The 15758-nt window shown below is 42.6% G+C and overlaps 1 protein-coding gene across 1 annotated transcript in view; it reads right to left on the bottom strand.

The window, feature by feature from the left end:
- CHM (CHM Rab escort protein) overlaps positions 1–15758 on the bottom strand; it is a 104909-nt gene that overhangs the window by 14391 nt on the left and 74760 nt on the right. Inside the window, exons 10-12 of the mRNA XM_075572854.1 lie at positions 11401–11505; positions 9400–9463; positions 6533–6626 (exon numbers count right to left, since the gene is read on the bottom strand). Coding sequence (XP_075428969.1) covers positions 6533–6626; positions 9400–9463; positions 11401–11505 — 263 coding nt within the window. The remainder of the gene's footprint in view (positions 1–6532; positions 6627–9399; positions 9464–11400; positions 11506–15758) is intronic.

The raw sequence follows: 15758 nt of genomic DNA, 5'->3' as shown, positions 1-15758 counted from the left end.
CACACCTTAAGTAGAAAGAGCCGTCTATGTCCATTGACGATAGTGCAGAGTAAATGAGTACTGCAGTATTAGGTGGTACCTTGTTTTATTTGGACTAACAATAGATATTATAAGACAAGCTTTCGAGAGTTCTCCTCTCTAACTAAAACCAAATTGTTTATTCCCAGTTTGCTGTACTGTTAGTATAAATACCATGAATATGAAAACATTTAAATCAGTCGCTGCAACAGTCCCAGCTACAGCAAAACAGGGAAATCCATATAACATAAAGGTACAGTCTGTAAGGTGCAAGTTACTCAAAAGTCAGTCTCTCACAACCTAAAAAGATCTGTGGCTTCTGACGATGCGACGTCGTGGGGTCACATGACATCGTGTAACAGGACGTCAGAAACGCCGGTGACAAGGGAAGGAGGGGGGTGCAAGCAGGGGCGGGAGACCAGGCAGGGGGACGCAGACTAAAACATTTGCACATCCCTAGCTTAGAGCACAGGTGGCCAACTCCACAAGGGCCACAAGCAGGTCAGGTTTTAAGGATATCCCTGCTTCAGCGCAGGTGATGCAGTCGAAGATTGAGCCACCTGTGCTGAAGCAGGGGTATCCCTAATACCCTGGCCTGCTGGTGGCCCTTGCGGACTGGAGTTGGCCACCCCTGCCTTAGAGACTCAACGCTTCCGGCAAAAAAAACCTCTATATGATGGGACTCACTTTTTGCCAAAAACGTAGGTTGTCCTTTTTATTTATTTTGGTGCACTGACTCCTTCTGTATATTAAACTAACACCGTGAATGCCAGCTGCGTTATCAAATGTGTTTCTTTCTTGCACACCTTAAAGCAAGACCTGCCTCATTTTTTGATTCTTTATCATTTTCACGTTTAAATAAAAGTAAACGCTACACTTCACTGCACTGTTGCTAGCACAGACTTCCATAAGGATTGACATCTTGAATTTACTGCAACACTGTGGTTGGTATTGCTTAAAGCAGGGGCACTAAACTTCAGTCCTCAGGACACCCCAAACAGGTCAGGTTTTCAAGATATCCCAGCTTCAGGACAGGTGGCTCAATAAGTCTTTGATTCAGCACAGGTGGCTCAATCAGTCCCTGCTTCAGCACAGGTGGCTCAGTCTTTGACTGATTGAGCCACCTGTGCTGAAGCAGGGATATTCTTAAAACCTGACCTGTTGGGGGGGTCTTGAGGACTGGACAGTTACTCTATAAAGCACAGTGCGGTAATCCCCAGACAAAGGGTATTCATGCTATTAATGCCTAATCCATTCTTTAACAATACAGCAAAGCCAGTGATTGCATTTGTAGTAAGAAATTGTTCAACCTAAACACACCAACTATTTCAAATAAATATACTTGTGGTTTAAAGGTTTAATTTTTTGTCTTGCCGGATGAATCAGCAAAAAGTAGTAAAAATGTTGTAGCCCCAATTATTAATGTGTTGAAAGTCTCTCCAACTCAGACACAGATAACTAAGGCTAAGGCCCCGGTAACGCCGCTGCAACGCGCGCCCGCGAGATTGGCGGCACGTGCAGCAGATTCCCCGGTCTGCAGCTCACTGCAGGAAGAGAGACCGGGGGGGGGGGGGGCGTGGCGGGGGCGCCGCCATGACGTCACCCGGCAGGTTCGCTCTCATTGGCTGAACCGCCGGGGGCGTGCCGTATCGCTCGTCGCGAGTCCTACTCTCAATTCTCGCTCCAGCGCCGCGGCCCCCCCTCGCAGCGGGCCCGGCGCCATTGAGGGCAGGGCTCTCGTCCGTGCAGCGTCCGCCACAGCAGACGCTGTAGTAGGCGGCGGGGGCAAGGCCTAATTTAGCCCTCAGAACAGAGAAGTAATATCTCAATACTCGCTTGCCAGTTGTATAAGCCTATTACAAGCTGCAAACAAACTATTTCCAATGGGGTTCCTTCCTAGCTGAGAAAAGGTAAGCTTTTAAAAGGCTTCAAGTTAGTCCAATCTAATAAAAAGTTATTGCCTGTAACATAGTTAAAGCTTTTATATTTCAATTTCATAGTGAATTACACAAGTAAAGTTACTATATGACTGCCAAGTTATTCAATTTGGAAAGCAATTTTCCAACTGGATTATGGGAGACAATACGTGACGTCACTCATCTCGCACACGTTCTTAGAATGCCACTTTCACAGATTTGCACATTTCCTAACGGAGGGAAAAACACATCATTAAGAAAAAAACATTAAGGTAGACTAATTGAATTAAAATAGGTTTTATAGATTTTTGCTCCAGTCGGTTATAAAATCATCAAGGTTCCCATCATTTCATTTCTATATAGCCCGTTCTATTATCATTTCAGGGTATGACTGAGTCATAAAAACTCATCAGTGTATATTCTGATTATGTTTGATTTACTTAGGTATAGCTGCATTAGTTACAGTAGTGGCCGACATTTGTCTTCGCGTAATGCTCCCCGGAGGAAGAGCGATGAGGCCAGTCCATGATTCCATCATTAGAGTCTCAATGTTTAGGGCAAGTGAAGGAGTTTGGTTCCACTCAGCTGGCAATACCGATTATGTGCCTGTCATTTATGCAGTGTGATCAAAAGCAAGATGTATTTGTATATTTATCTTAAGCAATTGTTTGAAGGGGAAATCACTCACTCAAATCTCATTTACAGCTAATGAAGTAAAAATACAGGGTACGATTTATGAAACTTAAGATTGCTACCGGAATTGAGCTGTACAGAAAATATTCTCTTGCTTGAATACTTTGCAAAAACAAACTATGGTGAGGAGGGGTCATTGGCTCTGCACATGAATTTGAGTGATGGTCTGTTCAACATAAAATAAAGTGATTTGGAAAGAATGCGGCTAATCCCTTCAGGGTCCACGTTGAAGGCACAACTACCAACAAAAAGCGAACCTTTTGTCTGCTGGGGGGCCTGGGAGGGATTGTTCTAAACAAATTGAACACATACAAAAGATTGTAAGCTCTTTGGGGCAGGGTCTTCCGTTGCCGTATGAGGGCTTTTTCTTGCTTCTCTTATCCTCATTGTTTGTATTTTATTATCCCTAAATTGCAGTTTAGTAAAGCGCTGTGTTCACGGTTGGTGCTATATAAATACAATTATACTTATGTACTGTATTACAAGGTGCAACAGGCCACTTGGTTTTCATGAAAACACATTTATTTACTTTTAGGGGCATCCAGCAACCTCCTAACAAAACTGGTGCTCTCACATCTAACATTCATGTTGCAGTCTTAGCTTGGAACACTTATACCGTGAACGTTGTATAGATAAACAGCTCGTTTCAAAGCGTGCTCAATATACTGAGAGCAGGGAGAACAACATGTCTTAGTGAATCAAGTCAGCAAGTGGAGAATAAAACAACTGTGCCACAAAGAGATGCCGGAGGGAAGTACCAGCAAAACGTTGGGATGATGTAGCTGTAGATGCACAGAGAGGACAATATGTTGTCAGAGATGTAGTAACTTGGACATGGGAACGCAGTTGGGTTATCGGATCCCTCCATAGAAAATTACCCAAAAACTAGAATGCTACGGACTGGATTTGTAATTGACTGAGGAATTAGAATGAGGGCAATGCTATAAAGCAGGGGTGGGAACTCCAGTTCTCAGGGGGCACCGGTGCTGAAGCAGGGAAATCCTGAGAACCTGACCTGGTGGTGGCCCTTGAGGACTGGAGTTGGCCACTCCTGCTATAAAAGGAGTTGACGCCATTTCCTGCATTGTTAAACTTTTTGCATATTTGGACCAACCTCTAACAATTATTTGTCAGTTGTTTTTAAATGATATCTGACAGTTTTTAATGTTAAATAATACAGTAAATATATGGGGTCATAGTTACTTAGCAGGCTTCCACCATACAGATGTAGCCAGCCTTACCGTCCGCGGGCTGCCGCCATGGGACCTCCTGCAGCGATAATCCTTTCCAGGCTGCATTCGGCGCCATCACGGGACCGTGCGCACGCTATGTCTGGCTACATCTGTAAGACACCTTTTTGCCCTGGAAGACCCCTTACTGTTTATTCAAGCCAGTGGGCTGGAAGTGGACACGTGGCAAAAAAAACGCTCCGTAAAAAATGGCAATGGGTTACATTTAAATCTCCATGATGTTTTTATTCTCTTTCATTTAAATCAAGGGACGAGCGCATACGGCAATCGGTTGCAAAGCATTTGTTCAATATAAAACAGTAAATGGTCTAATTACTCTCAAAAAGATTTCAGTGATAAGAAAAAATAACATATAAATATGTTTTAAAGGCACAATCCATGAAATATTAGACATTTGTTTTTTTTAATAAATTAAATAAATCAGCTCTGTAGTATTAGATAATACTTATTCAACTCTTAATGCCATTTTTAATGAGTTTTAATATACTGAGCCTCCTTTAATTTCTATAGCAGGTTTTATCACTTCCCCAGCAGTGCAAGTTATTGCCAACACTTTCTTGTTTGTGCTAATGTGTTGCCAATATTCCCAGCAGTTTGAGCTGCAAACTGTAACAATAGATAATGTCACCTTGGTAATATCAGGATACATTGTAGCTGTTGAAGGATTGATTGAAACTGAAAGGCAGCCATTTAGTGAACCCTGGGAAGTTGGATCTTTGCAGATAGCCCACGGGAGAACGTATTCATCGGCAGCTTAGGTAATTAGTTTTCAATAAAGGTAATAGTAAAAAAAAAAAAAAAAAAAAAAAAAAAAAAAAAATTGAGTTTTTTTTTTAACGCGCCTCCTGGATTGCCTCTTTAACATACACAAACAGGTACAGGTCACACCTTTCACATTGTGAAATACCAATAGTTTCCCACAAATATCTGAACTCCGATAGAAGAGCATGATTACCATCCATATACTGTAGGGCAATGTAGATGTAAATCCATCACGTTTCTGTATTATCCAGTAAATGCCGTGTTACAAGCCTTGAAGCGATACCATTTCAGTATCAGAGAGAACTTTATCTGCTGACACCTGTTTTTCAATGCTGAGTATTAGATCTATAAAGGGATGTACTGACTCAAAACTACAATTGTTGCGAAATAGACCAATTTCTGTTTAGGATTTCATTTGTCAAAACATAAAAGGTTCTAAGACATTGTAATAAAAGGCATAAACCTGGGATACAGGGACCAATAATTACAAGCTCCGGAGGGCCATCGGCAGTCATCCTGCTTTCAACTCGATAGTTAGGTTGAAAAGAAGACACTTTTGTTCACAGTGAATATTCTTTTAGTACCGATGTTCCCTTTCCCAGCTACTGATCCTCCAACCAAAACCAGTCCCCAAACAGATCTGTGCCGTTTTGGAGACAAATAACTTGACAAGATAAGATGCTGGGAATTGTATGTCTGCTATAACACAGTGTTACTAAAGATAAGAGGAGCACGTGTCCTGTATAGTTATTTGGAGCAGCGTTAATGCCTTAAAGACGGTTTCTGTAAGTTTTTGGCCAAAGCCACCTGTACCACCTGGAGTATATTGTGACCTTTCCACTTGGGAATGTTTAGAGAAACCGATCTAGGTATTATTCCTAAGTTATTGGTAGGTATTAGATACCTCAGTAGCACCTCTATGGTAACATGGTAGCATTCCTAAGGAGTATTCCTAAGGTATTAGATACCTCAGTAGCACCTCTATGGTAACATGGTAGTATTCCTAAGGAGTATTCTTAAGGTATTAGATACCTCAGTAGCACCTCTATGGTATCATGGTAGTATTCCTAAGGTATTAGATATTTTTCATATTGGCCCACAGGCCCTGCTGACAGCCAAGGGCTCAAGTCCTGACCTCGGCCCTGGATTGTGGAGTTTGTGTGTGTGCATAGGCAGGTGAGTGTGTGTGGGGTGGCGGGGTAAGTGTGTGTGTGGGTGTGTGGTGGGGGGTGAGTGTGTATGTGTGGTGGGGGGTTGAGTGTAAGTGTGAATGTGGGGGGTGATCGTTTATGTGTAGGGGGGCCGAGTGTGAGTCTGTGTGGGGGGAGGGGGAGTATGCAGGTGTGTGGTGGGAGGGGGGGTGTGCATGTGTTTGGGGTGAGTGTGTGTAGGGGGGGTGAGTGTACATGTGTGGTTGGACGAGAGTGTGAGTGAGTGTGTGTGTGTGGGTGTGCATGTGGGGGTGAGTGTGAATGTGTGTGTGTGGGGGGGAGGGGGAGTGTGCATGTGTGTGGGGTGAGTGTGTGTAGGGGGGGTGAGTGAGCATGTCTGGTGGGGGGAGAGTGTAAGTGTGTGTGTGTGGGGGGGCGGGTGATTGTGCATGTGGGGGTGAGTGTATGTGGCGAGTGTGAATGTGTGTGTGTGGGAGGGTGAGTGTGTATGTATGGGGGTAGGGGGGTGTGAGTGTATGTGTGGGGGAGGTGCTGGCAGCCGGTTGTGGGCCCGGCAGAGGAAGGGACCCTGCAAAGGAAGGGGCCCAGCCAGCCCACAGCAGGCTGACAGTTGTCCCGGATTTCATCCTATCATCGGCCCTGCTGGCCCAATATCATCAAATCCTGCATAAAAAGCAACCCCACACTCTGCTCTCGGTTGGGGATCAGTCATGGTGCTTACACGTGTTCTCCATGCAAGTCATTGTTGAAGAGCAGAGCTCCGTCACGTACACCGCACTCTGTCCTTCTGCCGGCGGCACGGTCAGAACGGAAATCTATAAAGCAAAAAAGGAACATGTGCTGAGATTCCGAGAGATTACCTGGCGATGACTTTAACGTGAATGCGCAATATATTTATTCAAATATCCATGCACTGCATTTCCATTTTGGTTTTGTGCTTATAGAGCCACGTCATTCACTGCGCACTGGGGCGACATCGACACAACAAAGCTCTGGGAAGATTAAAGCAGAATTTTAAATAAAAATAGGTTCGAATCATGGGGTCTCTGGACCTGAATCGTGTTCATTTCAGCTCTGGGGACCCCCATGCTTCCCAAGATACAGACCTCCGTGGGGGGTGCCGGTAGCAGGTGCGGTTGGGCTATGAAAATGGCAGCTTAAACGTCCAGCAGGCCAATAGGAAGCTGTGATGTAATGCCTTGCGTCTTCCTATTGGCCCGTGTGACCAGGACATTTAAACCTGTGGAGCTGCTCCTGCCACCCCCTACGGAGGTAAGTATTTCGGTAAGCCGGGGGCCCCCGGAGCTGAAATGAACACTTTTCAGTTCCGGAGACCCCCTGCTTCAAACCTATTTATTTATTATTTTTTAAACCAACACGATCTGCTCCTTTAAACAGATCTGAGAAAGCACATCCCAATCAATGTGTTTGGTATGTTTGCAAACAGATAGTGTTAAAAGTAGGTGCATCTTTCATATAAAACAGGGCTACCATACAAATGGATGGAGAAGACACTGCTTTCTTACCTGGCACAGGAAATGTCAGTATATCAAGTGGTCATAACAAAGATCTACTGGTCCCTGTCTGCACTGAAGTTTATACCGTGCATTTTTATCCATTTATTTATACCAACCTGCTTGTATTTCTCATTTTTACAAACGGACTGAAACTTACTGTAAATACCTTATCTTTATGAGGGCAGAAGTGTTGATGTAAAAAAGAATTTCCAGGGCCTCTTATAGATGACTTTTACGGTACGTTTGCTAAGAAATATACCTACTCATGTAATTGGCTCCCTTAAAAAGATTGCCATTCTTAATGTTACATGTTCACTTCCTGGTGCCCTGTGGAGTATTAATACATGAGCATTTCCAAAAGGGATTCTGTAATTCTTGGTCAGGCAGTAATTGACCGTCACCTTTAGCTGTTTGGCGAATGATGACATTCCCAAGCACAATAAACGGGGAAAATAGCACGGTTGCCCTGGGTGAGTTGATAAGGCAGCTCTACAAACAGTCTTATCACACACAAAATAGCCTACATGAAGCCATTCAAAGTTTCTGCCATCAAGGAAACACAGGAAGTTTCATTGGTCGTCTCGATTTAAGCCAGGGGGTTCTCAACTCCAGACCTCGAGACCCCCCAAAAAGGTCAAGTTTTCAGAATATCCCTGCTTCAGCACAGCTGGCTCAATCAGTGGCTCAGTCAAAGACTGAGCCACTGATTGAGCCACCTGTGCTAAAGCAGGGATCTCCATAAAAGCTAGCCTGTTGGTGGCCCTTGAGGACTGGAGTTGAGAGCCCCTGATCTAAGCAATGAAACATATCACTGCTACTTGTTCATGCTGGTCCTAGGTGGGATTATCCTCTTAACGAAGAAGCTGGGTCAAAAAAGCTGTCAAGTACATTCTCCCGTTGCACGAGCAGGCAATGCTCATCCTATTTGTTCCCCACAGCCAACATACAAATTGAATTTAGAAATCATCAAAATAAGCAATGGGGGACCATCAAAGCTGTTTTTTAAACTGAATGTGTGCACGGACTGATTCTGCTTACGATACTGAATTATTTACTAATATTTACAGCAATATGTGGTGTGCCAAATACATTGCAGTTGCCTTGAAACCTCAAGTCGAGCTCTTCCACCATCTGTTGTCTTCGTAACAAAACATAACAAATTAAGCAAAAAGCCGTCTCCCTCCCGGCCCCAGCCCTGTTTGCTTTTGCTGCCACTTTGTTTATAAATGTAATACTATTCTAGAGGGATCTTTGCACATGACAGAAAATATATAATATATTTCAGTTCTTAGTTATAATACAAGGCGCCATCGAAAATGCATATACAATATAACAACACAAAAGTTACCCTGTTACTGACTGGGTTTTCCTTTCGTTCATCAGCAATGCTCTCCAATATTATTCCAGAAGGGCGTACATGCCTCCCGGTCTGCCTCTGGCAGTGTAAGGGTTAATAGCACCATCGCTCCATCTTTAGGGCAATAAACACACACAAAGCACTAAAGAGGAAAGATGCCGCTATTCTGTTTATTTACTTGTTAAAATGTTAACTATTATCCAATTAAACATATATATATATTTTTTTTTTTAAATGAGAACCATAATGAACAGGTAACGCTAAAGAACACAAGTGTTATTATTGACATCCGTTTGGATCCGTTTCTACCCATTTAGGACAGATTGCACATGCGTGTCTCACGTTACCTTAGAGCAGGGGTTCTCAACTCCAGTCCTCAAGACTCCCCAACAGGTCAGGTTTTAAGGATATCCCTGCTTCAGCAGATGTGGCTCAACCAGTGCCAGCTTAAGCACAGGTGGTGCAGTCTTCGACTGAGCCTCTGATTGAGCCACCTGTGCTGAAGCAGGGATATCCTGAAAACTGGAGTTAAGAACCTCTGCATTGGAGTTATTCTCTGTGCAGGGATGTGAAATGACCCAGTGCCATTATACTGAACTGTTACACCTGCGGTTAAAGTCTTCTCCACAATAAAATGCAATACCCTCACTAAAGGTTCCCATTTAAGAAAACAACATTTGAGCATTGTATGAGGGAAGACACGCTGTATTTTACCTGTTGATCTGATTCTGCTTTCACAATGGAACGGTCAGTGATTAGAACAGCTCGAGAGATCTGCCTTAAGAAAGATACAAATGTCACACTCAGCTGACAGAGATCGTATGCTGAGAAGGATGCTTATAACATAGAGAGGTAGAAAATAAGGGATTGCAGAGTGTGAAACGCGGGGTTGGGGGGGTGGGTGTGTGTGGGGGGTGGTGTTGTGTGGGTGTATGTGTGTGGGGTGGGTGGGGTTGTGTGTGTGTGGGTGGGGGTTGGGGGGTGGGAGGGAGGGAGTGGGGGTGTGTGGGTGGGGGGTGGGTGGGGGTGTGTGGGTGGGGGGTGGGTGGGGGTGTGTGGGTGGGGGGTGGGTGGGCGGGTGTGGATGGGGTGTGGGGGGTGTTGTTGGGGGGAGGTAGGTGTGTGTGTAGGGGAGGAAGGGTGGGGGTGTGAGTGTGGGGCAGGGAGGTGGGTGTGGGGGGGGGGAAGTGTGGTTGTTGAGGGGAGGGGTGTGTGTGTGTATTTTGCTAGTTTTCATTGTACTAAATCACACACCGACTGGTCAGGTTTTAGGGATATCCCTGCTTCAGCACAGGTGGTGCAGTTGAAGACTGAGCCACTGATTGAGGCACCTGTGCTGAAGCAGGGATACCCCTAAAACTGGACTTGTTGGTGGCCCTTGAGGTCTGGAGTTGCACACCCCTGGGTTAACTGTTGCCATACTAGATCATCTTTCCCAGTTTAGAATTCTATATACATAGTTACATAGTAGATGAGGTTGAAAAAAGACATACGTCCATCAAGTTCAACCTATGCTAAATTTAGATGACAGATACTTTATCCTATATCCGTACTTACAATATATTGATCTAGAGGAAGGCAAACAAAAAACCCCAGTGACACATCATCCAATGATATCTCATAAGGGGGAAAATAAATTCCTTCCTGACTCCAATAATTGGCAAACAAATGAATCCCTGGATCAATATCCTTCCCATGTTTACTTATTTGCTATATCCCTGTATACCTTTCCTTTCTAAAAAAAGATGTCCAACTTTTTTTGAACAAATCTATTGTATCTGCCATCACAGTCTCCATGGGTAATGAATTCCACATTTTAACTGCCCTTACCGTAAAGAACCCTTTCCTTTGTTGCTGGTGAAATCTCCTTTCCTCCAACCTTAAGGGATGACCCTGTGTCTTTTGTACTGCCCGTGGGATGAATAGTTTATTTGAAAGCTCATTGTACTGTCCCCTAATATATTTGTATATAGTTATATCACCTCTTAGATGCCTATTTTCTAATGTAAATACATCAAATTTAGCTAGCCTCTCCTCATAAGATAGATCGTCCATCCCCTTTATTAATTTATTAATTTGGTGGCTCTTCTCTGCACTACTCTCTCTAGTTCCATAATGTTTTTTTCTAAGGAGTGGTGCCCAAAAATTGTACTCCATATTTAAGGTGTGGTCTTATTAATGCTTTATAAAGGGGCATAATTATGTTTACTTCCCTTCCATCCATTGCCCGTTTAATGCAATTTAAGATCTTGTTTGCCTTTGCAGCTACTGCATGACTTTGGGCACTATTGCTAAGCCTGCTGTCTACAAGCACTCCTAAATCCTTCTCCATCAAGGATTCCCCTAAAGTCGCCTGCATATTCTTGCTTCCCAAATGCATAATCTTACATTGATCTGTATTAAACCTCATCTGCCATTTACCTGCCCACGTTTCCTGTCTCTCCAAGTCCTTCTGGAGATAAATTATATCCTGCTCTGATTCTACTACCTTACACAATTTAGTGTCATGAGCAAAGATGGAGACTTTGCTCCCTATGCCAACCTTATACAGAAGGTACTGGGTCTGTTCTTTGATTCTCTAACACCCCGTTAAGACTATACATTTTAATATATTGTCAGCGTACTACAGCATATTAGCATTGCATAGAGTAAGCATTCTTTGGATGTTTTTTAATCCTAAAAAAACATTGGCTTCCATTGGATTTTCCTACTTACTTGTAACATACATTTGCACAGATGTCTTCAGAAAGATAACTGTCCTCCACAATGAGATGGCTGCACTTTATTCGATTACCTTTGCTGTCAATAACAGCTTTACACCTGCAAAATAAAAAAACAAACATTATATTTAGCAGATGTCATTAATATTAGTACCCCTTTGCAAATTCACCATGTTGCGATCTTGGAACCGTTGATCTGATACCTCTAACAGTTTAAAAGTCATTGTATCTTGAGAGAGAAACTAGTACAGTTATTTTACAGATTAAATAAACGGATAATGTTGAAAAAAGATGGATAGAATTGAGGGAATTTGCCAATGCCTAATGAGGATATGATCTGTTATTAAGAACTAAATGAGATTTGTCATAAGATTTTCACCATCCAACCGAGTTCAACGTCCTAGTACTTATTGGCCCTTCCAAAGTTTACATTAGATGTAGAGTGTGATATTTTAATAGACCAGAATAAGAGTTCTTCATAGATCAAATAATAATGTACGCACCTTTCAAAACCTCACCACTCTCTTCTCCACGTGAACCCCTTCCCCAAATAAAAAATGGCTTACAATTTTAGGATTGTTCCCTTAAAAATAACTGGATATGTTTGCTAATAGCTTGTCCAGGGTAGGAAGGGAGCGACGATATCAGGGATACACCAAAAAAATAAAGAACATATAATAGTGCAATAAATAAAAACAACTTGGATAGCAGGAAAACTTGGCTCTTTAGCAATGCCTACTTACAGCAGGTCAGATTATAAACAGCATTGTCTACACCATTGGTAGAGATGGGTCAGAATCTTCCAAATCAGGACAGGTTTTCAGCAGGGAGTATATTCAGATCAGCTCTCAGACGGGAGATGGTGTAAGATGGATGTCATGCAAAACAAGGGCAAACCATGGTACAGATCGAAATAAAATTTATAATAGAAAAACCACAAAAGGCATAAGAATCGTACTCACAATAGTACATTAGACATGTACACGTAACGTTTTACTTGAGGCAAGGAGGTGCCGGACCCGTGTGGTACAACTATCAGCTGCTCTTCTCCGTTACTCGCATCAGACCGTGTGGAAGCTGGCGTCTGACGTCACATCCGGTACGGCGGTGACGACGTCCGGTCCGGTCGAGGAGCTCTGGAGACGGGCAGTGAGGGAACTCGGCACTTCAGGACCGGATGTGACGTCAGACGCCAGCTTCCACACGGTCTGATGCGAGTAACGGAGAAGAGCAGCTGATAGTTGTACCACACGGGTCCGGCACCTCCCTGCCTCAAGTAAAACGTTACGTGTACATGTCTAATGTACTATTGTGAGTACGATTCTTATGCCTTTTGTGGTTTTTCTATTAGAAATTTTATTTCGATCTGTACCATGGTCTGCCCTTGTTTTGCATGACATCCACCTTACACCATCTCCCGTCTGAGAGCTGATCTGAATAAACTCCCTGCTGAAAACCTGTCCTGATTTGGAAGATTCTGACCCATCTCTACCAATGGTGTAGACAATGCTGTTTATAATCTGACCTGCTGTAAGTAGGCATTGCTAAAGAGCCAAGTTTTCCTGCTATCCAAGTTGTTTTGATTTATTGCACTATTATATGTTCTTTATTTTTTTGGTGTATCCCTGATATCGTCGCTCCCTTCCTACCCTGGACAAGCTATCTCGTAAAGGAATTCATACATATTCCTGGAAGGTTGAGAAATTTATTAGAGATCCCCTTTTTCACTTATTTTAAAGTATATGCACTTTTATTCACTTATTTGGTGTGCTAGCGCCGTTTACAAGTCACGTTAAGTTAACTATGTTTGCTAATAAACATGATCAACTATTTCATACAGTAGATTCCCATTACTGGCTGGGGCATATGACAATTATTCAGATATTTTGTTGTACACGAACTCTCTTGAGACCAATAGGCCCTTTATTCTGACCGCGCTCTCCCCCCACCCGGTCTCACCCGCTCTCCCCCCCGGTCTCACCACGCTCCCGTCCCTGTCTCACCACGCTCCTGCCCCGGTCTCACCACTCTCTCTCCCCCCCCCCCCCTCGGTCTCACCGTGCAGACAGAGGCATAGAGAGAGAGTTGCCGAGCAGGTAAAAGGGGCGGAGACAGACCGACCAGAGGGGCAGAGAGACAGAACACATAGCAAAAGAGAGGGCCATAGAGACACACAGGGCAGAGGAGAGGGGCAGACAGACACATAAGGCAAAGGAGAGCAGCGGACGCGGAACCTCACATCGCGTCCATTTTTTTCCGCGATCTCCGTTATAACGCGGTCGCATTATGTGGACCCCAAGCACCGCGTTGTAACGGGGTTCAGCTGTATATGTATATATATATATATATATATATATATATATCACTTCACAGCTGGCAGACACTTGTAGTACATAGAATCCAGATGCTGATCTCATAACCAATAATAGGTGTAATTATCAGATTGTAGTCCAAGCACTGCATGGTAGGTGATAATGTTGAAAAGCAGGGTTGCAGACCTGTCTAAGACATGTGAATGTGCTCACAAGTAATATATATATATATATATATATATATATATATATATATATATATATATATATATATATATATATAAAATCTTTAACGAACCATCTATTTTGGAACATTCCCACTCTGAAATGTTCTTTACCAAACTGACATGTGCACGAGAAAAACTATTTTAGGGATAAAAAAAATGTAACTAAGGACCGCAATGTTTACCATATTTTTCCTCTACAAAGTTAATAGCAGTTTCCACAATGCAATATCCCTAAATTATGAGTAGCACATACTACATTATGCTTTAAACATAGACAATGATAATGAAATGAAGATGATCTTATGCATCATTTGTATTAAGTTCATTTATATATGTTTTTTCTTCTCATAAGTATGGGTCCTATAGTTCAGTGTTTTGGTCATAACGTAGTAAGCTGCCAGCATGGCAAGGTGACTCCTATCTGCAGGTTTCTACACTACTATTTTATACTGTGTACTTTGTATTTCCTCCATTACCTGGAGAAAAGAGCAAACAAAACAATGATTTAATCAACAGCTTGGGATGTGTCACATGTATACAGTGCCTAAGGGGGTTACAATTACGATATTTTGTTGTATATTTGAGGTCACATTTTCCTGTTGGTACTATTAAAGATATAAATATATAATACTGTGGATTTAGGTTTTAAAGGCTCACAAAGATGATTTATTTCCATTTGATATCATTTGACATTCTGAAATATCAGCACAGTACAAATGTTTGAAAATAAATAAATACATGAACTCACAGAAGACACTTTATGAAATGCTCTATCTTCATGACACAAACACCGATCTTTTGGTTACGGCAGTGTTTCCCAACTCCAGTCCTCAGGGAACCCCAACAGGTCAGGTCTTAAGGATATCCCTGCTCCAGCACAGGTAGGTCAATCAGCGGCTCAGTCATTTTGACTGAGCCACCTGTGCTGGAGCAGGGATATCCTTAAGACCAGACCTGTTGGGGTTCCCTGAGGACTGGAGTTGGGAAACACTGGGTTACGGCATATATTTTTTATATCATGGTATCTTGAGAGAAGCTTAACTTGTCTTTGAGTGTTGTCTCTTCAACAAATATTAACATTACATGTTCATGCTTTTTATATTCAACTAACAAATTGTTTTTAACCAGCAGCTGATACTTGCCTAACTGGGTTAGCAACCCCTAAAAATTTGCTTCACTTTGCATTCAAGTAAAAAATAAAAAAAAAAACAATAAAACAGCATCTTATTCAAATCTTACTTGAAGTAGTTGACACGTACAGTATATAATATGGGGGTAAAATGTTCTCTTCATTGTTCTGAATATCAATATAAAAGTCTGGAACAGAATATATGCACCACACCTACCTACCTTCAAATATAGAGTTTTAATAATTATATAGCTGGCAATTATCAATAGATCTAATAAGTATGTGGCCATGTCTTTATATTCTTTTTCTGAGAAACACACCGTGCACTCATTTGCGTTTCATTTCCCAGAATACCTGGCTGCAGTGGAAGCACTGTATCCTAAGAGATAATGGGGAAGGGCAGGGTTGCCGACCTGTCTGAGACGTCTGAATATGCTCACACAAGGTATTTTTATTTGCTGTACACTGCACGGTGGAGGGTTTTTTTGCCCCTTTTTTTATTCCCCATAACTTATTTAGTATTCTTTTTCTGGAAGGCTTTATAGACAGACCAGTGAATACTACACAACTTTATTTCTTTTACATTGGAGTGACATACGTGTAACAGAAACGTGTTGCCCGCATGCTTCCCCTGATCCATAACAAGTCACTAAACGTAATTGCATTTCCTCTCTGTGGCTTTCAA

The sequence above is a fragment of the Ascaphus truei genome, chromosome 16 (genome assembly GCF_040206685.1).
Source record: "Ascaphus truei isolate aAscTru1 chromosome 16, aAscTru1.hap1, whole genome shotgun sequence".
Taxonomy (NCBI): domain Eukaryota; kingdom Metazoa; phylum Chordata; class Amphibia; order Anura; family Ascaphidae; genus Ascaphus; species Ascaphus truei.
The sequence above is the reverse complement of the archived record's forward strand: the minus strand, read 5'-3'. Positions and strand labels throughout refer to the sequence as shown.